General features: G+C 40.4%; 1 protein-coding gene across 1 annotated transcript; it reads left to right on the top strand.

The window, feature by feature from the left end:
• Positions 1–1,551: 1,551 nt before the first annotated feature.
• On the top strand, positions 1,552–21,041 carry sh3tc2 (SH3 domain and tetratricopeptide repeats 2). The gene is made up of 23 exons (XM_079250558.1): positions 1,552–1,771; positions 6,477–6,587; positions 7,653–7,751; positions 8,387–8,512; positions 9,130–9,257; positions 9,665–9,770; positions 9,935–10,078; positions 11,250–11,451; positions 11,636–11,709; positions 11,893–12,088; positions 12,363–12,499; positions 12,773–12,823; positions 12,928–13,232; positions 14,037–14,231; positions 14,323–15,183; positions 15,299–15,519; positions 15,629–15,795; positions 16,009–16,186; positions 16,267–16,417; positions 16,907–17,029; positions 18,209–18,359; positions 18,485–18,681; positions 18,812–21,041. The coding sequence occupies exons 2-23, from the start codon at positions 6,563–6,565 to the stop codon at positions 19,685–19,687; spliced, it is 4,713 nt and encodes a 1,570-aa protein (XP_079106684.1). The 5' UTR covers positions 1,552–1,771; positions 6,477–6,562; the 3' UTR covers positions 19,688–21,041.
• Positions 21,042–21,121: the final 80 nt, after the last annotated feature.

The raw sequence follows: 21,121 nt of genomic DNA, 5'->3' as shown, positions 1-21,121 counted from the left end.
GTTGTTGGGGTTAATAATTTCCTGTACGAACCATCTCTACCTGGGTGTAAGTGTGTGTGGATGGGTGGTCTGGGAGATGATGCTTGCTAGATGCTGATTTTGCTCCTGTGTCAATCCCATATCGGGCTTTTGTCCTCCAAACTGATGGGGCGGAAAAACAGGAAGCCAGCCTTCCTGTTCACTGAAGGCAATAGGGCAAGAGGCCGTCAGGTCAACACAGCGTTGTCACTGTCTGCAAAGGCGCCAGCAGCTCACAGTCAACAATAGTGTGTTCTTACTGGAACAAACCTGCACACTGTTGTATGTTCACGTTGCTACCGGTGGGAACTGCCTCCCAAAGTGTGCCAAGTGGCATAAAACATCTACAATCAGCACAAGCAGTGCTTTGTATGAGCTGCTGAACACATGACAGATACATGGTCCTGTTTTTGCTGCTCTGCTGATGTATTGCTACATTGTTTTGACCAAATCACAGACTTGGTGTTTTTCTTTTGTTTGTTTGTTTTTACTGTTTTCCTTTTCTTTTCTGTATTGGAGGTAATGTGTTTCTTATTTTCCTAATTGTCAGTCACACTGAGACCATGTGCGGACCTGATCAGCAAAATCCTGCATTCTTAAGGCTCACAATCCATGCCCCCTTGTTCACACACAAAGGGGAAGGTGCATACAAACACACACACACACACAAACAATTTCCACTGCACTCTGTAATGCTATGCTGCAATCTCTTCCCATTCTTATTTGCTGCTGTTTAATGCACCCCTCATTGCATGTCTTTCTGCTTCTCTACCTCACACACACACACACACACACACACACACACACACACACACGTTTGCAATAAAAGCAGAATTAATGGCCCGTGTCTTGCAGTCTTGAATAGCCAACTGCATGATCACATGTGGAATGTAGGTGTGCTGTTCCCTGAGAAACACAATTTATGTTTAACTAAGCAATTAAAAAATGTTTTTATTTCTTTTTTACTTTCTGTTTTTCCTACTCTGCCATGTAAACAGGCACATAGTGGTGCATTTTTGGAATTCCAATGTGTGTTGCTCAGTAGCCAGAAACACCTAAATGCATTTCAGCTTTGGAATGGAGATAATGGAGCCCAACCATTGTCCATAGCAGCTGATTGTTTGTGCATGTAATCTGCTGTCTTTACTTGGGGTGCGTCACACCAAGCTGGTGCAACTGGTGTTGTAGAATGAGGAAATGAGCTGCAGGTTATTGTGCTTCAGCGTCTCTGAATGGAAATAAGTACTTCATGACACCTGACAGAATGTTAGCTGTTAAAAGTTAAACTTTATTTATTTTGTGACCTTTCATTGGTTGAGATGTGCTGGGTCACAGACTGCCAGGTTTTTGCAGGGAGGAGAAGTGTCTGTGTGTGTGTGTGTGTGTGTGTGTGGTGTGTGAGTTAACGTGCGTGTTTGGGTGAGGGAGAAAAAGGAGGCTGTACCGTCGTGCCAAAGAGTTGATGGGAGGAGTTACTGCTAAAAACTTCCTCAGTCAGTGACATGTTGTCTTTGATAGCCTTTGTACAACACACTAGCACACTCTCACTGACTGACACACACTTTCTGTTACTACACTCCAGTGATTCTGACAGGAGAGACTGACAGCTTCAGCAGCTGTTATGACTCGCAGTTTACCAGTTAAACGGTAAAACAGACATGTGCGCACCCTCGGAGAGACATTGACATTCAAAGACATTTAACCAAGCTCAAGGGGAATGACTTAAGAGGAGAAAACTGGCAGTAACACAGAGGTAAGAGCTTTCTAAAACCTGCTTTGATTCAGCAAGTAAAGCTGTACTTTGGACTCTGCCACATGACCACAAAATTACTGTCAGTCCACAGCTCGTAGGACAGATAGTTTGTCTTACTTCAAGCACTGATTATAAAGCAATAATTTTAGTTGCAGATGGTTTAATAATGTGCATAAAAGTTCATTGTCACCTGATTAGCAGTTTTTAATGACAATGTGACATATTTATCTGTAGTTTAGAAATGAAAGAACTTCAGATTGGGGAGATATAACTGGTTTCTTCACATAACTTATGAATTCTCAGAAATACTTCTGAAAATGTTTGTTTCTGAGGAATAAATGTCTGGGAATCTCCCTGCAGGGAGCTCTCTCTCAGACACACAGGCATGTGAGTGAGCAAAGAGGGGGCGAGTCTAAACTTAGAGCCAGTAACCCCTGTCTCATGTTACTGTGCTTAGTCTTCTAAATATTCTGAATCCACAAACCCATGTTGTACACACACTCTCAGACACAAATATCTCAAATAACCACATTTAAACAGTGTCAGCCAAGGCTGACAACATATGTTTCTCATTTGAATGAATGTTATTGTCACAACTGTAGTCCAGGCTTTGGCTGTGGCTTCAGACTGCATGAAGACTGTAAGGTCATTCATGGTGCGTGGTCATTAGACTCGACAACCCCTGTCATTACCAACAGTACGCAGAGTGTTCGTGACTTAACAACTCTGTAATGCTATGCGTTGTATTTGTGAAACATTTTAGAAAAGTTGTGTTCTCGTGTACTAGTCTCCAGAAGAGGAAGGATTTTAAATGTGCAGCTGCTGGGAAACAATAGCTAAGATCCTCAGGTGTTCTGTAAAAGAGGATATTGTGACTTGTAAATCATCACTAGAGGAGGAATTGTATTGTTTTATTGACAGTCACTGTATGTTTGAGAGCGGTTGTCACTGCAGAAAACGACTGACCCTTGTGCAGCTTTTGGTGCAAACAAAGGCCTGCACATGTGACTTCACATATCAGCCTTGAGAAGTCTGTGTATATTAGATTAGACATCTGTTTCACTGTGAGGAGCAAAACGAGAAGCTTGAAGAGTGTCAGGATATGCCCTGACACGCCTTTTGCCTGTTTACAGCTTTCCACCTCACAAGATACACATGCACAGATTCAACCATGGTCACTCAGCTGCCACATAAACAAGATAAAGAGACTGATCTCAAAACAGGGATATCGAAGCATTGGCCTTTACTCTGCTTATGTAGAGCAGTAGTCTGACCATACAGGAGGTAGAAATTTTATTCAGTCATTTTCAGTGACTGGAAATTAGATGTAGTATATATATATATATATATATATATATATATATATATATATATATATATATATATATATATATATATATATATATATATATATATATATATATATATATATATATATATATATATATATATATATATATATTAGATGTTACATAATTAGTAACATCTATAAACTGTGAAACTAATTGGTGACAAATGAAGCAGGTGTTGCTTAAGGTCCCCAGTTCTCCATCATAGAGGCTTTGCATAAAGTCAACCCACTGAGCATCTGCTGACTGATACTCTGAGCTTCATTTCTCTGACTAGGTGCACATCACTGGTTGTTGTGTTGCACTGCTTTAGACATGTGACATATTGTGTAACTCCAGTGAACATGTGCACATACAAGCAGTTAAAACTGTGATTTTAACTTGGCTTTTCAGTCAATGAGCATCAGTCAGATTCTGTGAGCTTGTGACGACTGCAATGCTGCATATCCACATTCCTATATTCAGAATTAATCTGGTTTCTTCTTCTCATTACTCTTAAGTACACAGCCTCTGTTCAACCAATCTTGGCATTGATGGAAGACTCATTTCCACGATGAAGGCAAAACAGTTATGCAGCAGTAATCAGATATGCCAATTTGCAGATACACAGTTTGGCAGTATTGTGGGCTTGTCTGAGACTAACAAACTGTATCAGGTCTGTAATGTTAAGGTGTGAACGGTGGGGTTGGCTTTTGCTCACTTCTACATATGGAGCTTTGTTTTTAGACAAAAAGCCTTAAGAGTTCATTTAAAAAATGAACAGTCTAAGTTAAAATGATCATTTACCTTGTTTTAAACAGTGATTGTCTAAATCTGCTCAAGGTATCGTCAACTCTTTTGTTTCAGTGATTAATAGCATGTAGACCTAGTTAAAAAGTGAATGCATCTTGCAATGTTTGGGAGTGTCAGTTTACCTACTGATTTTTGTGGAACCAGTTTGTTCATCAGTTCACCACTTAAACCATATATACATTCCTTTTCTGACCCATTATTTGCTCGAATGTACTTTCTATTCATTTCCAGTCCAGAAACTTTCATCTTTCAAGTATATTGTTGAATTTTCTAATTGTTCTTCTTGCCCCACATGGTTTCCTTAATTAAAGACTCCCATTTATGAGCTTAAATATGTGGATGATGGGCTGTGTTTGGCCAGCCTCCTTATTAACCTATCTAGTTTAGCATTAGCTTCATAAGTTAAATAACCCAATATTTCTTGTTAGACTCACAATCTAGAATTCATATAAATTAAAAGGTTATTTATATATGCGATTCAAAGCGGTCATCACATTCTTAGTTTGGAGAAAGAGAAATGAAGTATTTTGACTGTGGTGATACTTTTTGCCATCTGTAGCTTTCCAGATGTTAAAAGGTTTTAGTTGCTGGAGTGAATGCAGTGTTAAGGATTTTAGTCTTTTTTTAACCAAAGGACGTCATCTCTCTCGAGTCAGAGCATATGCTCATTACTGCCAACTGCCTTTAAGATCCAGTTCACAAATTTAGGTTCTAGCCCTGCGATACATCAATTTGCTTTACAGTACCATATCACATAAAAACAACTTGATAAAAAAAACAGTAAAAGCTAAATCAAAACAAAACCCAAAAGATCCTAGCAGGCTGAATGAGGAAAAACGTAAAAAACAAAGGACAAAATTAAATATTAGATTGGTTTTACTGCTGGAAAATGCTAAAATAAAGCAAGCAAAAACAAAAAGGATGGCAGTTTAAACTTATCTTGCTGTCATTTATGATTAACTCTCTTGTTCTGTGCCACCCTTGCTTTTCTTAATCTATAATTTTGGTTTATAATCATGAAAAGACAATGGTTATGATAATTTATATTTCTGTCAAGTAGGTCTCAGATCAGGGCTGCGGCTGAGACTATAGTTGATTTCTGTTATAAAACCTCTGAAATGTGTTTACATACAGTACTCCAGACATTTTATTTAGTGCTTTGTATCACTGTTGATGGGCAGTAACTCAGTAAAACAGCATCACATTGATCTTTTTCAAATAAATAAGTCTTTTGTTTTTAGATCCTGTTCTACCATCAAATCTTGTAACACTTCATGTTTTGGGGGGTTGCTGTTTATGTTTTTGCCAACTTCCTCACTGTGTCAACAAATTCTCATGTATGGCCACATCCATGGACAGACTGGGATTTTACCACAGTACTATTCTATCTGTAAGGGGCAACAAAGAGTGGAAAAAATAAAAAAAAAAATAAAAAAAGAAACAAGGCTTTAAAACTAAAGAAAACAAATATTTGATCTATTTGTTTGTTAAGCAACATTGAATGTCAGTTATTAATGTAATTAAAACTTAATAACTGGGCCCTTATGTGTCTTCAAATATCAGTTATTGCCTCTTTAAATTAATCTAACCTGTTTGGCAAAGAGATTTTATTTCCACAGGTTTTAGATGAGCATGATCGCTCTGACATGCTAGTGAAAGAAAACTTTTATAACACAGACTTTAACCCGATCACCTGTTTCAAGCTGGATGCCTTTATCTACATTTTAAATCAAGCCATTATGTCATAACTGGTTATTTCTTCCTCAGATGGTAATGGGTCACATGAGGTCACTGATTTTGTGGTTCACATGACATTAATGTGACAGCGCATTCCCGTTTGCATCTCAGATGAGAACAGTCAGAACCTTCATGAGCTTCCTCACACTGCAATCTCTGAACCTGAGTTCGTGGCACCAGGCGGCTCTCACCCCCACTCTGCCGCGACCTTGTCGCCTGTCCCTGTGTGGCATTGCCTTACAGCAGGTCAGCAGTACATTATCCCAGCAACACACAGAAAAGACACACACATTGTCTTTGTGACACACATTCTGTGCATTTTTTCTTTGACACACACACATATGACACATAGGGAAACTCACTGAGGCCTGCCCCCCACACACTCATTCCAATTGCAGAGAGTGCTTTGTGCATTCACCGACTGGCTGGGCAGCTACTGAGCAGAGAGAGAGACTGGTGGGAGGGGAAAGATGGAGACAGCAAGAGGCAGAAATATTACAAAGAGAAACGGACCCAGGCAGACAGAGTACGAGGAGATAAGGCTTGCAGTCTGACATTGGAGACAGACCTTGCTAACACAAACTGGGAGGAAGATAGTGTTAGCTGGGCAGGAAAGGGACCACAGAAATAGGAAGGGACCCAGAGCTTGTGCAGCAGAGAGGAAGAGAGTGAGTAGCTGTTAAAGAGGCTGAGGGAAACTGATGGGATGGCATTGATCTCTGGGAGCTGCCGACTCTTGGGCCAGATGGCGTCTTGTTGCTGCAGACCGTTCCTCAACTCCTCCTGTTGTCGACCGCTCATCAAAGTCTGCCTCTCCTCCTTCACAGGTCGGTCCCAGCCCGCTCTCTGTGCTCTACTGTCATGAGATGGACTGCTACATTCAGATAGGCAGGAACATAAGTCAATAGACAACATGGGTAACATACTTAGCCAAGAAGGTAAAAAGAGCATGATGTGATGCCGCACTGTAGGAGCATGACTCAAGCAGTCCTGTTGGTGCTAAGTGTGCTCTGATGGAAAGAAGAGGCTCTTGTCCTTTTTGGCATAATGTCATGTTGCATATTGTCTTGCACTTAGTTGTCTTGTTTTTAATGCTTTGCATCAGGAAAATAATGTTCTGTTGTGTGTTCTGCACTACCACAGCATGTTAAAACTAAAGGCATCCTAATATTTTTTTTGTCCCTTTTGTAAGTATGTAATTAACAGTTATTCTTTGTTTGATGGTGTGACCACCCTGACATGAGGCACGGAGCAGATGAAGGTTCTTCTGTTAGTGAAGCTGTGTGTGTATACCAGTCCTGTGTGTATTCAGTGTCATAGTATCCACATGGTGACTCCTCAAACTAACCAACAGCATAAACCTGCCATTTCCAAGATAAATGGCTGACTCAGTCCTCCTGTTATGTTTAACACTCTCTTTATCAAATAAACTGTTTTCTTTAATTAAATGGCTGAGCTATTTGAGAAACACCCTTTAATCCCTTTGTGCTGTGATTAGAAGATATCTGTGCGGTAAAGCTACATCCAGCAGACCATAAGTTTGGCTTAAAAATTAAAGAGATCAACTGAGTTTAAGGATTTAAATACATTCACTTTTGAGTGCTACACATTGTGTTTTGTGTCACTTACAAAAAACTTTTTATCCAGAAATACCTGGTAATTACTCACCGTCAAGTTGCCTAGATTGTAAGATAACTACTGTATAACGTAATGATAAACTTGAAAGGTGCAGGAAAGCAGCTTGTGTTTAATTTGGATCAATCCTGCCTGCTGTTTTCTTACTTGATAAAAGAAGCTTAGCTTAGGGCTGCTGATTGTAGCTTAATATTTACTGTACAAGTGAAGAAATGGTGATATCAAGTAAGTAATATGCATGTTTACCCAATCGCTAAAGATTTGATGTTTGATCTGTTGTTTTACTGACTTAAGAAGGATTAAAAGGAACTCGGTTTTGGTTTCGTGTGTTTAGGTTTAGGATGTTTGATTTTCTTCTCGTTCAGCAGATATCTCTCCTGCTGAGCTGGATGCTCTTTGGAGGGAACCACCATACGCTCTTGGGGGAACAAATGAGCTCTTCACGGGAGATGACATCATGACTCAAGGTATGTTGCAGGAACAACCAGAAAATCTGAAACACTGTATTACTCTTATTGAAGCCCTGCATTAGTTAGGAGTGCAAACAACTCATGAGATTCATGTGAGGCAGAGTGCGCAGCTTTCCCTCTGGTCACAAACTGAGGAAGCATTTGGGATATCCTCCCTGCACAATGGAACAAATCAGGGGAAGCCCGTCACTACTATATTACAAAAAAATAACTGTTGCCAGCTATTTTATGTGTGTGTGTGTGTGTGTGTGTAAGTAGCTTTATCACAAGGACAGGGAAATACTTTGCTAATTTAATATGTAAAACCTAAATACCAGCTGCTGAAATTCTCTTTTTAAATGTCAAACACTGATTACAATATTGAGTCATCAGATCACATTTTTTGTTTAATCTGTAAATCAGCGTGGGGCTTATATTGTGATTAAAGCCTCATGAAAGCCGTCGCTGAGATGAACATTTTGATAAAAACTGTTTGGACATACAACAAACTGCAAACTTCGAAATGCAGTATCCTGTTTTTCCTACAATAGATTAAGTTTTCTACCTTGTGCTCTCCTCTGTGGCCTTGACCCAAAAGAAACAAAATGCGACCCCGTGGTTTCCCCTGTCCTTGCTCCCTCTTTCATAAGCAGGTGAGGAGGAAGACGGTGCAGTGGGGGAGTCGAACGAAGGAGGGGTGGAGCATGACAGCTACTGGAAGAAGAAGGAAGCCTTCCTCAGAGGAAGCACAGTCTCAGTAGGAGAGAAATTATCCTCAGGTACAGTTTAGTGTCGCGCTGGCATGTTGTTTCCCTCAACTGGAAAACTAGTTTTTCTATCATCATGTCCAAACCAGCGCTTTATACTTCAAGGCGTTTCTCACATCTTTAATTTTCATACATATTGATGAAGCAGATTCCCCACATCTTCTAATGTTTTACTCAATCAGCATTTTAGCATCATCCATCACATTTCCTCAGGTTCTCCTTTTGAAATGGATTTAAATGGCCACACTGAGAGTCCAGTAAGAGGCCTAATAGCTTTGTTATTCCCCCAGGGACTCAAGTCATGCTCACAAAGCATCTTCCTGATAATAAGGCTTTTATCAGGCATCTTTAATACTGTTTTGGAAATTTTGTCTTTTTCTTGAAAGAATAAACCATCTTAAAATCATTGAAAACTATTTATGCCATTACAAAAAGTCATTAACACCTTTTTATTTTCTGAATTCAGGCAGAAAAAATGCGACAATCTTTTACAGTTACAAGTGTAAAAATACTCAAATTGCCTTTCTGGATGTTGTTTTGGATTTGCTTTCATCCCATATGGTTATTCTGCTGTGAAACATAATGTATGATGAGTATTATTGATCACTTCAGGCTTTTCTCTCACCTAGAAATTGTGCTGTTGTTTACTGGGCGGAGGCGCTCCAGCGAGGATCCTGACCGGGCCCTACAGGAGGCGCTGCGGACGCGACTCCGAGTGGTGGAGAGCAACAGCAAAGACGTTATTCAACTCTTTAAAGTAAGACCGATGCTGATGTTACATACATTTAGCTACAATGCAAATGCTTTGAAATGGCAAGAAATAAATAATAAGAGTGTACATTATCGAAATATCATGATGTATTGTTCCCTCTGTGCACTTTCATCAAAGTCTGCTGCTGTAGTTGACATGATAATAACTGTGGGGACAAATAACATGTTATTTGAATAAATATCAACAAAAGTAAAATGTTTTGCTGCAGCTTAAGAACTTGTAGCTTTTCTTTGTGTGGTTTTAGAATTGGGAGTTTTTAAATTGACGGGATCATATATCAGTCAGCCTACTTCGATCATACTGTTACATTATTTATAATGTATGGCATACGTGGGCAAGACTGAAGTGAATTTAAATCAATTGAAATGTGACCTGAGACCTTGCTCCTACAGGACCTGTCTGCACGTCTGGTCTCTGTTCATGCTGAGAAAGATAGTTTTGTTCTCACGTTCAAGACAGTGGAGGAGATCTGGAAGTTTTCCACTTACCTCTCCTTAGGTAGGACGAACACAGAGGACGCTGAGGTTTCTCCACTAGTCTGTATGACCTCTTCTGAAAGCATTTATTGTTTTTTCAGCTAGTTATTCTCTTTGCAGTAAAACTTTTGGTTATATTTACTTTAGTTTGTCAGTGTAATATAGCTTGAGTTTGCCCGGTTCCAGGCTATGTTGCCCGTTGCTTGGAAAACTTCCTCTGCGATCAGTCGATCTGGTTGGATCCAGAGCTGCTCAGTGATTTGGAAATCAACGTCAAGGTGGATGAGGAACATCTGGCCACTATCTACCTGGGACTTGTACTCCAAGAGGGTCAGTAATGTTCATTGCAATTTCATTTTTTTAAATACTGTCAACACATTATGGAAACAGGGTCACAGGAGAGTGAAAAGTGTGGTCTTTAATGATTATCTAAAAACATTTGCGGACATAAATTGAACCAAATTATTGAATCAAGTGACTAAAATGAGATTTTTGGGAAGATAAACCTGTACTTTACTCTTTCTCTCCCACCATCATGTTGCGATTTTTACCTTTCCTGCAGTTTAACCAGATGTGTTTCAAATCAGGCAGTTAATTGCATATTATCTGAATGCAGCTGCCTCTTGACCCCATTATTCTTAATCCATTTCTCACAGACTCCAATTAACTCTGGGAGGCACTTAACGAATAGACTTCCATCCATAGCGTGAGAGGCAACACACTGGTGCAGTTAGTGGTTAGCACTGTCCCCACCCAGCAAGGGGATTCCAGGAACCTCAGCTGAGGTCTTTTTGAGGGGAGTTTGTGCTGGTGTGAGTTTTCTTTTGGAACCGTTTTCATCCCATCATCCAAAAACATTCAACTAGTTTAAAGAGTGATTCAAAATATGCATTATATACATATAAGCATAAGTAGTCTCAGTCCTGTGATGGACTCTCATGGTGTACTTCACCTTGTATCCTTTAACAGCTGAGAAAGCTCCAGCTTTTCTTTGACCCTGCCCAAAATAAAGTGAAGAGATGATTTATGAAGAGTTGAAACAAAAGGAAAAACAAAATCTGACAGTATTTGAACAATTTTTCACCCCAATTTTAATAATGTTGTTTAATAATAAAAAAAAAAAAAAAAATTAAATGAATAAATAAATAAATAAATAAAAAGACTCAGTATTTTCCAGAATGGAGTAATCCTCTACTTTCCCCTTGGATTCATATTGATTGCCTGCTTGGTATATGCAGATACAGTTCCCCAAGCAAAAAGCTTCACGGAACATAGAATAAGACTGCAGTGTTGGCAAATACTGATGAAAATTACATTAACATAATAGAAGGGGGGATATAAAACATCCATCATCCACCATTTGCTTGTGACTGAATGAGGGCAGAGCAGCAGCACTATGGCACTTTAAGTGTAACAATTTTGATCAAAACCGAAAACAGACAAGAAAGACCCCCAAAATACTGGAGCATGTTTGTAGCAGACGATGCCCGTCTCATTGCAGGATCCTTCTTTGCTAAGGCGCTGTTCACTAGAAGTGATCAGGAGGAAGAAGATGAAGAACAGCTCTCCTTCAAAAAGAACGACCTGCTGATGGTGAAGGACACGGGGCAGGACAACATGTGGGAGGGCACCATGCTCTCCACAGGAAACCACGGCCTGGTGCCGGTCAGCAGCATGCAGCCGCTGCCTTACCCCTTCTATCAGTAAGTCATTAAAACATTTCCTCAAATGGTCCACCTCAGTTTATTGATGCGGCACTTTAAACTTCAGAGCAGAATGATCCCCTACTTTTTATTTAACTCTCTGATGAATGAACAGAACAGAGCTAGAAGACAGTGGACATTTCTTATAGTAGTTTCTGTTAAAGTGTACTTCCTGTTTGGTCAGGTGGTTCCTGAGGAAGTATCCGGGCCATGCTGGATGTTCAGAAATGGAAAAGGAACAGTTTGAACATCCTATTGGTAATTCTGTTTGCGATGAGATTCACATTAAACACACCAATCAGGACTTGTCTGCTTCTCAAAGTGTCAGCGTAAAGTGAAGTATCTTCAACCTGTACACACATAAGTTCAAACAAAGTGTGTATTGACACTAACGCTCACATCCTTTTGCCCCCTTCCTCTTTTCCTTTCTTAATCCTTCAGTGATGGGCTCTTGTGTCGCAGTTGTCGACTACAGTCCTGCAGGGCCAGATGAGCTCCAGTTGAGCCAAGGCGACATTGTGGAGATCCAGGGTCTGATGCTTCAAGGCCTGTGTGTTTTCTTAGGAAGACACACCTCCACAGGACAAACTGGCTTCGTACAGAGAGCCCATGTCAAGCCTCTGAACATCATACCGCTGTAAAAGTCCTTTTACTCACGCTTAGTATTTATTGGTTAAATAATGTGTATTTAAACACACACAGACTTTAAAATGTCCATGATTTAATCTTAAAAAACAACTTTATCTCAATCCCATCCACATATGTAACATCTTGTTTACAGTCTTATGCCTTTCTGTTATGAAACCCTGTTTAGCCTGTTTAGTGTGTCTGCACTCTGGATAAGGCGGAACGGGCGATGAGGTTGGGGAGATATCTGAGATGATAATGCTGCCCTTGTTTTCTTCTCACAGAGACAGACAATTAGTCTTTCTCACTGAGGAGGAGAAGGCCAGCCTGTCTCAGGTTAACCCGTGCAGCTCAGAGCCCAGCGACAGTAGTCTGCTGGAAAGACTCTTCTCGTCTGACATCAGCTCTGTATACAGGCTAGGTAAAGAAATGATTTTAAAATATTATTCTCAGTGGGGAAAAAAGGAAGGGCTTATAAGTAACAGACATATAAGTTAAATCTAAGTCAGAAAATATTTGTGTGTTTGATATGCAGCTTCAGTGCGTAATAATTTTTTTAAACTTTTTTTTTTTTGTTTTGTTGTTTTTTTGTTTTCTTTCATACAGTTTGTGCGTCTAAGAAAAAAAATATTTTCCATCCCTACTGCTGTCTGGTAAATGAATACTTAAATTGATTTACCGTGTGTGTTTCCAGACAGACTGGATGAGACTGACTTCATGTACATCCGGAATCGGCCAAAACACGGTAATATATTATAAAAAGATGTTGCATTTTAGTAGATTTAGTTAGATATCAGATTTTTTCAACACGTATCTGTCTCAGACTGATCCAATTCCTCTTCTGAACAGATCATAAGGGTCTTACAAGTACCCGTCAGAGTGTCATGTCAGAGAGAAGTGGAGGGACACCGCCATACCAGTCCTCCCCTTGCACATCTGTGTCTCACTCCTCTCCTCGCGTGTCCCTCTATCAGTCTCACAATCCTCTGCCGCGGGAGGGAGAGCGCTTTTCATTCACTCTTGAGGACACTTTCAGGGAACTGGATGAGTTCCAGGAAGATCCAGCGCTCTACTTGGAAGAGAACAGCTGGGATGGGGAGGAGTCTGAGCTCAGCGACCCCATGCTGACTCTTTTCAACCAGGAACACTTCCAGGTCAGTGGAGTCCCACTTTATCCAATCAGGTGTTTATTACAGTGCAGCCACAGCTAAAATAAAGTTTATCTCGTTCCTTTAATCTCACACAAATGTTCTTTTTGTGAAGCAACAGAGACTAATTTTCACTGTTTCCTACAATGTTCCAGATTGTGTCTTTTGGTGCACTTTGTAATATTTGGGAATGTTTTGGATTTTTGCTTGGACATGCAAATGTTGGCACTTTATAGGAAAAATCTGACAGAGAATGGTAACATGACTGTTCATATGTTTTTAAGGAACCACTGAGTGGGTGTGATATTAGAAAACAATAATGTTAACATGGAAAATTTAAATGCTTTTTATAAAGTGCCGGTCTGGAAAGGTATATGAAATTTGGATTTTCTGTCAAATGTGGATTAATGTCACTCTCTAATAATTATTTACATTTATAAGACAAAATTCCAAAAGAAATAAGCTCCATTTATTATTATTGTATACATTTTCTGCTTTACCATCCACAAAACAGCACATAAATGCACCTCCCTGTGTCTGACTCAGATGCTTTTAAGGGTGTGTTGATATGAATACATTAGCCAACTGGGGTAGGAAGAATTCTTGAATGTTGGCATGCATCGTGTACCTTTAGAGTCCGAGTTAGTTCCCTCAGAGACGAAGGAAGTCGGAGGCATTTATATATTTGTAAAAAAATCCTTCCTGCCCTTTTGTCAGCAGTGTTCTCTGAACAAACGTGAATACGTACAGATATATTTATTAAATCTTTGTTATTACATTCAACAATCTTTTGTTTGTTGTGCCTTCTAGGAGGACTTCCTTCCTCTGTATGACATGCAGTATTCCTTCTTGTGGGTGACTTTCAGCGGTAAGACTGAGGAAGAGCTCTCTGGACAGCTTGAGAGTGTGAGAGAGTGCGCCAAGAGGATGGGCCTGCACTGGGCACATCGGCGTGCGTGCTTTGTCCTGGGCCGACTGTGCGCCAGGAAACTGAAGCTCTCCCAGGTATGTGTAATAGCTTGTAAATAAGGCCAAAGATTACATGAAAACAGAACCTACTTGTTCATGAGAATAATTTCATTCCTGTTCTCTTTAGGCACGCGTTTACTACGAGGAGGCTCTGAGCGTTTGTGTTGATGGGTTTTCTGACACGCCGCTCCTTGTGGCTCTCCTCACAAACCTCACTGCCATCTACCTAAAGCAACGCATGATGGATAAACTTCCCCAGACTCTGGAGAAGGCCAGCGCCCTGCTGCTTTGCCTTCCAAGTCACACCTTCACGTCCACAGATGAAGTTGAGTTGTTGAAGCTCCTCCTGAGGAGATCAGTGGTACTGGGGGACAAGTGCTTAGAGGCCCGTGTCTGCTACCTCATATCCAGCCTCTTCCTTCTCCTCAGGAAACCTGATGAAGCTCTTCCCTTTGTTGAGCGACTCCAGTTCCTATCAGTCAGCCTCTCTGCTGCAGAGGGCGGGGCTATAGCGCCTTTGGACCTTAACTGGCTCTTGAGCTGGCTCTATCATCGTAAGTACATGCCTTACCTAGCCCTGGCCTCTCTGAGCCTGGATTCTCGACAAGACCATTCGCTGCATGATGCCTTCCAGAGGATTGAGCTGTTTATCAAGAACACTGTGCGCCTGAACCCATGCTGGAAAGAAGGAACCTCCCTACTTCATGCCCAGATTGTAGTTTACCTGCAGCAGGCCCTGGCTATAGCTGAGCAGGGAGATGATATAAAGACTCAGAGAGATCTGTGTTTGGGCCTGGCCTCTATTTACCAGCAATATGGTGCGCTTGATAAAGCGGTGCAATGTGCCCAACAAGCTGTGGAGACAGGAGGACACATCAATGAGGAGGATGGCTTTGAGGCTTCTGTACTGCTTGGATGGCTCCTGGTGTTGACAGACCAGGCTGTGAAGGCCCAGAATGTCTTAGAACCACTGCTAACATCACTGCAGGTACAGCAGCTCATGGTGAAGAGTCAGCAAAAGCATAACTTATGTAAAGGGAAGATTTTTTTCTTTTCAAATGAATGTTTTTTTTTTTTTTAAATGAGTGTAAATTTCTCTGCAGAGCACAGACAGTCCGACTCAGCGGGGTGTGATCCATAACCTCTTAGCTTTGTGTCTGAGGCATCAGGGTCGTGTCGGAGAAGCAGGCCGGCACTTCTATTGTGCGTTGGTAATATCCAGAGAAAGTGGAAACCAGAGGAATCAGGCTCTGGCATTGGCCAACTTAGGCTGTCTGGCGCTGGATGCAGGGGCTTCTTCTGTTGCAGAACGATTCCTGGTCAGGTCAGACAGTTCTTCTTTATTTTCAGTCAATCAGAGAATATCTGTGGGAAAAATATTTGTTAAAAACTAAGCATTCATTTTCTGATAGTAATTTTTTTTTTTCAACCAGGTCCCTGTGCCTTTTTCTGGAGCTCTGGGAGAGCCCGACAGATGAGGAACATGTTCAGACCTACCTATGGCTGGGGCGGAGCTACAAAGACAGGGGGAGGAGTCAGGAGATCAGAGCGTGTTATGAAATGGGGCTACTAATTGCACTACATGCCAAAAACTTGCACAGTAAGCATAAAATCAACCAGTAATTTTGTGGAGTTGCAATTTGATGTTTCATCTGTGAATAATTCCAGCATTAGTTCTGCTCTGTTACTGCAAACCTGTTCATGCCGAAAAGCAATATTTGAGATGATTTTATTTTAGGAACTTATCTTAATAGTCTGAGAAGAAGTTATTTGATACAGCAGATTGTTTTTTTTCCCCCCTTATTTCTTACAGGTCAGATGGTGGTAGCGAAGGTGCTTAGCCAACTGTATGCTGACATGCTGCTCTATGGTCAGAGCATTGTTTACTATGAGCACTGTGTGTCAGTGTCCAGGGAACTAAAAGACAAAAGACTGGAGGGAGAGTATCTTGAAATCCTTTCCAGCCTTTACCTCTCACTCAACACAGAAAAGTGAATCTCCATCCTATTCAGTCAGATTCTCTTCTTCCAAATCTATCTCTGTGTTATAACTCATTTTGCATGTGGTGCAGATCATCCCGTAAATCTCTTGACTACACCAAGCAGAGCCTGAGGATCTCTATTGATCTGGGCAAGAGAGAAGAAGAGTCAGAGACCTGGCTACAGGTGGGACGCATTTACTACCTCATCCAAGAGGACGAGCTGGCTGACATGTACCTGCAGGTGAGGACAAAAAGAGGAAATGAGAACATGGAGTGGTTGCATTGTCAGTGCTTTGTTTTCTTCTGTCTGTCTCTTGTTTTGCATTTTGTTTTATATTCAGGGAATGTCTGTGGTCAGTGATCAGCAGGTGTATGGGAGCAAAAAAATTTAAATAACTTGCACTGTAAAAGATAAATAATACAGTATGTATGAATGATCATTTAAAAATGAATGGAAAATATATAAATAATCCATAAAGGTAAATTACACAAAGCCACAATATGAATTACTATTTAACAAGGGAAAATATAAATGATTCTGAAATCGGAACAAAGCAGCCATTGTGGAATTATTAACAGGAATTACATCCTGTATGGTTTATTGTTGTAGTGGAGTTGAAGAAGCCTCTGACTGAACACTTTTTGATGTTTGATCAATGTATTTTGCAGTGATGTCTGTTATCTTGAGTCCCACAGTCGGTACTGAGTAACAATAAAAGCATATTGACAGGCAGCAGTGAAGACCGCGCTGAGGATGAATGACCCGCATTTTGCTATGAGCATCTATGAGGAGGCGGGAGATGTTTACTTCAAAGGCCAGAGGAACCGGATGGCTTCCCTACCATTCTACAGAGTAAGTGGGTGCAAATAGCACAAATTTTATTTAAGTTTTTTTTGTGTCAGGGAAGTTATAATGCAAACAGAGGTGAGTTAGAGTAGATGAAAATTGTCCTTAGGTATGTTACATAAAAATAATATTACTCAAGTAGAAGAAAGGAGTGGTTTTTGGTGAAAAAACTAAGTAACTAATATGTTCAAATTTAGTTTTCCAAAATTATGTTGGCTGGCAGACAAGGTACTTAAATCATGTTGACCATTTATACATTGCAGTAGGTTGGAAGCTAATTCTTAGTCATTCTTCATTAGAAAATAAATGTTGATCTGCTTAAGCAGCGTTAAACAAAACAAAATACTGAACACAACAATATAAAAGGCTGTTTTTTTAAGGTTATGATTCTGCAAACTAATGAGATTAGCACCTATCAGTGCAAAAAGTAATTCAGTTTAAACTCTTAGTTTTTGCAATAATAAATGTAATGATTCAATTTTTATACAATGCTTTTCAAGGCACCCAGTGTACTTCTCAGTGAATTAGTTCTTCATTCATGCTACATTCATTGCTGGTGATGATGGCAAGCTGCATGAGAGCCACAGCTAATCTGGGACAGACTGAAACATGGCAGCCAATATGCGTCAATAGCATTTCTGACCACAACCGAAACATTCACCCAAGCCACCGACTGAGTTAATGGGATTAAGCAGGAATAAAACTGCTAACCTTCTGGTTATTGGATGACTTGCTTTATCACATGATATGCCAAAATGTAATTTAATGAAATTTCAACTTATTTAGGCAGACACAGAAGACACCACTGTGGTTTGGCATTGCATATAGGTGAAACGTGATTTTATAATGAGCCCAGGGATGTTCATTATCCTCAAATTAAGCATTGGAGATGGTTGCTAAGTTGCTAATGGTAAAAGACAAGAAAAAAACTAAAGTTATGAGCTGAGTGTTGACAAATGTAGCAGAGTAAAAGCTGCATTTCTTCACCACAAGTTTAAAGAAGTGAATGTAAAATATGTGGTGCAGTAAAATGACTCCTAATAACTTTATTTTTAATCAACTAAATGTAACACAACAATTGTGATTGCAAGACAGTGTTTTCTTTTTCCAACTGGTTCTTTGTTTTTCTGATGATTTGTTTTTATTCCTGACAGCTCCACAAAGCTCTTTATTTTTTGTTCTCAGGATGGCAGTTTACCGTTTGCACGATGCATCAGAGATATCCATTCAGAGTTTCGCTTGTTGAGTAAACTTACAGAGATGCTGATGAACCAAGGAGAGCAGGAGGAAGCGCTGCAGTATGCAACACTGGCTGTTCAAATTGCAAGTAAAACAGGTATGAACGGAAGCATGACGTGAGTCTTGCGTGTTTAATGTGACTCACATAAGAGATGAATTTATTTACACTTGCCATTGTGTTCTGACTTTTTCACATACTTTTATTTTCTTTTTCTAACCAAGGGGTTCATGTTAACGAGAGGACAGCCTACCACAGGTTGGCTACGGTTTATTACAGCATGCAGCAGTATGAGATGGCAGAAAACTACTACCTGAAGTCCCTGTCTCTATGTCCGCCTGTCCTGCAGCACCCCACAGAGGCACGTTACTACACTAAAGTTTACTGCAGACTGGGAAACATTACTCTGCACAAGCTCAAGGTACTGGAGAAGACTTTACAAGTATTTCATTTCAAGTGCAGAATCAGTAAGATTCTTATTTGTCTGATGTTCTGCTAAGATGTGGCAATGAAATTCTGAATTCCTGAGCTTTGTGTTTTCATCTTCGCAGGATGCTTTTGATGCAGTGGGCTACTTCCAGCTAGCTCTGGCAGCTGCTCTTGAGGACCAAGCTAACCCTGAGGCTCTGTATGTGGTGTACATGAAGTTGGCTGAGATTCATGGCAGCCACATGCTCGATTCTCATTTGTGTCAAGTTTACAGAGACAGAGCCCAGAGTTTGAAGAGAGTTTTGGCTGGCATGGGAAGCCCTGCTGCTGGAGAGGAAAATGTGGATCCAGACACAGATCCTGGCCAAAAGAAGGAAGAAAGTTCCGATGCTGATACGGAATATAAAGACATTTTGGTGGAGGGAAAATGTACCTTTGAATCTGTACCTGATAACAAAACGTTTGAAGATAATTCAGGTTCAAGAACTCACACAGACTCAGAAGAGAGATGCGCAGAGAATCTCAAAGACACTCATTTGCAAAAAGATCACTGTCCCTGCCTTCCCGACATGTGCAGTCCTTGCATGGATGTGTCTGGCTCTGAGACCGACACCAATCCTAGTCAGTCCTGTACTGACAGTATTTTAAGTGAGTCTTTTGACACAGCTAAAGAGCACATCTCAGACTCCAGCAGCTCCACAGACACTTACCAGAATCCAGCAGATGGGAGAGACTCAGAGTTTGACTCTGACCACAGCATGCCCAGTCAAATACCTTTTTATCATGCAAGTGACTTCACGGGACACACAGATGTCAGAGACACTGATTCTGATGTTCAAGATGAACACACTCCCACTAAGGAGACCGATGCTCTAGGAGATTTCACTCAAAAGGAGTCTGAGAGTGACCAGAAGGAAACTGTGAGCATAAACAGTGATGACGCTGGGAACAAGGAGAATGTTTGCAACTGCATGGAAGTAAATATATCAGCCTTGTGACACACACAGTAAACACACACGGATGGCAACACATAGTATCACAGTGGCACGTTATGTTTTTCGCTGACATTTCCTTTTGTCTGGTCACACGTATGTTGGCCCTCAAACTGCAACGTTCCAGCCACGCGGCACTTTTAGGTAACATGAGATGTTGACACACTAAATTTAAGCATGTGCCTTCCCTTTAATTTATACTGTGGGTATTAAAGTACATAGTGCTTGTAATACATGTTTTTTCTACAATGTTGTATCTCTTTTTGATGATACAAAATATTAAACAAATATTATTTTGTTTGCTGACTGTTGATTGTAGATGATTTTTAATTTAAATGTAAGAAAATATGCAAGTCACAAGAAGAGAAGCTCAACTACAGGACAAAATAGGTGAACAAAAGCCCAATGTGTTAGTGCAGAGGAAACGTATAGGAAAGACCAGTGGAGAATTGTTTCTGGGTTACTACCAATACTGCATGTGGAGCTTCTGTTTGCAGCCTATCGGCCTCCTTCTGGGTGGGTGCATGAGGGTCCCTGCAGCAGGCTGCTTTGTGGCTGCTGGTTGACCAGTGCATGAAGGGGCTTCTCTGTCTGCCTCTGACCCTTGGAAATGGTGTCATTGCAGTTGATCAATCGCACTAATCTCTAAACACAAGTCATTTCTCACATCTTGCAAACACACATGCATATGCGTATCCGCAATCTTAAAAACCAGCATGTATGTTTACACAGCAACGTTTAACCACATATAGTTATTAGTTATGTTTTCATACGCTTGTTGCTAGTGTTGTCATTCACGTCAGTCACAGTTTGCCTTTCTGCAGATGTTCCCAATGATTATTTGCTGTGTTTTCTCACAGAAAACTCAGTTGGTTTTCTGGTAGGTTTCTTTACATGGGCAGCAATCAACAATTTTACTGTCTGTGTTTTTTTTTATCTTTTGTATATTTATCTTCTTTTTCTACTCTTCACTTTAAATTTCTTCTCTGTTCGTTCCCACTTTTTTGTGTTCCTCTGTCAGGCCCAGCATTAGTATGTGAATTTGGAAATAAACAGAAAAATTTAAGAAAAAAGAATGATTAAGTATCCGTGGCATCCCAATATCCTCAAAGCTCCTCTTGGCGAAGTGAATTTGTTCAACACAACAGGCTTAAAGGTTCAGGAGGAAAACCAGATCCTGTCTCAGGTGACTTCTGAAGACGTGATCAACTTTCATTTTGAACAGAGCAAAAGTTTGTTGAAAGTACTGTGAGTTTATGAGACACACAATCAGACATCTAGATATCAATGTCCATTCATGTCAGTTAAATCTGTCTGTCATAAATTACAGAGAAAATGTAGAGTCCTGTTTAGTTTCTGTTTGAAGCCTTTGTGAAAGTCAGCTGTAAGACTTTGATGAGGAAGTAACCAAACCTATTCTGTGTTGGTGAGTCCAAACCT

Source organism: Telmatherina bonti (assembly GCF_933228915.1).
Source record: "Telmatherina bonti genome assembly, chromosome: 12".
NCBI lineage: Eukaryota > Metazoa > Chordata > Actinopteri > Atheriniformes > Telmatherinidae > Telmatherina > Telmatherina bonti.
The sequence above is the reverse complement of the archived record's forward strand: the minus strand, read 5'-3'. Positions and strand labels throughout refer to the sequence as shown.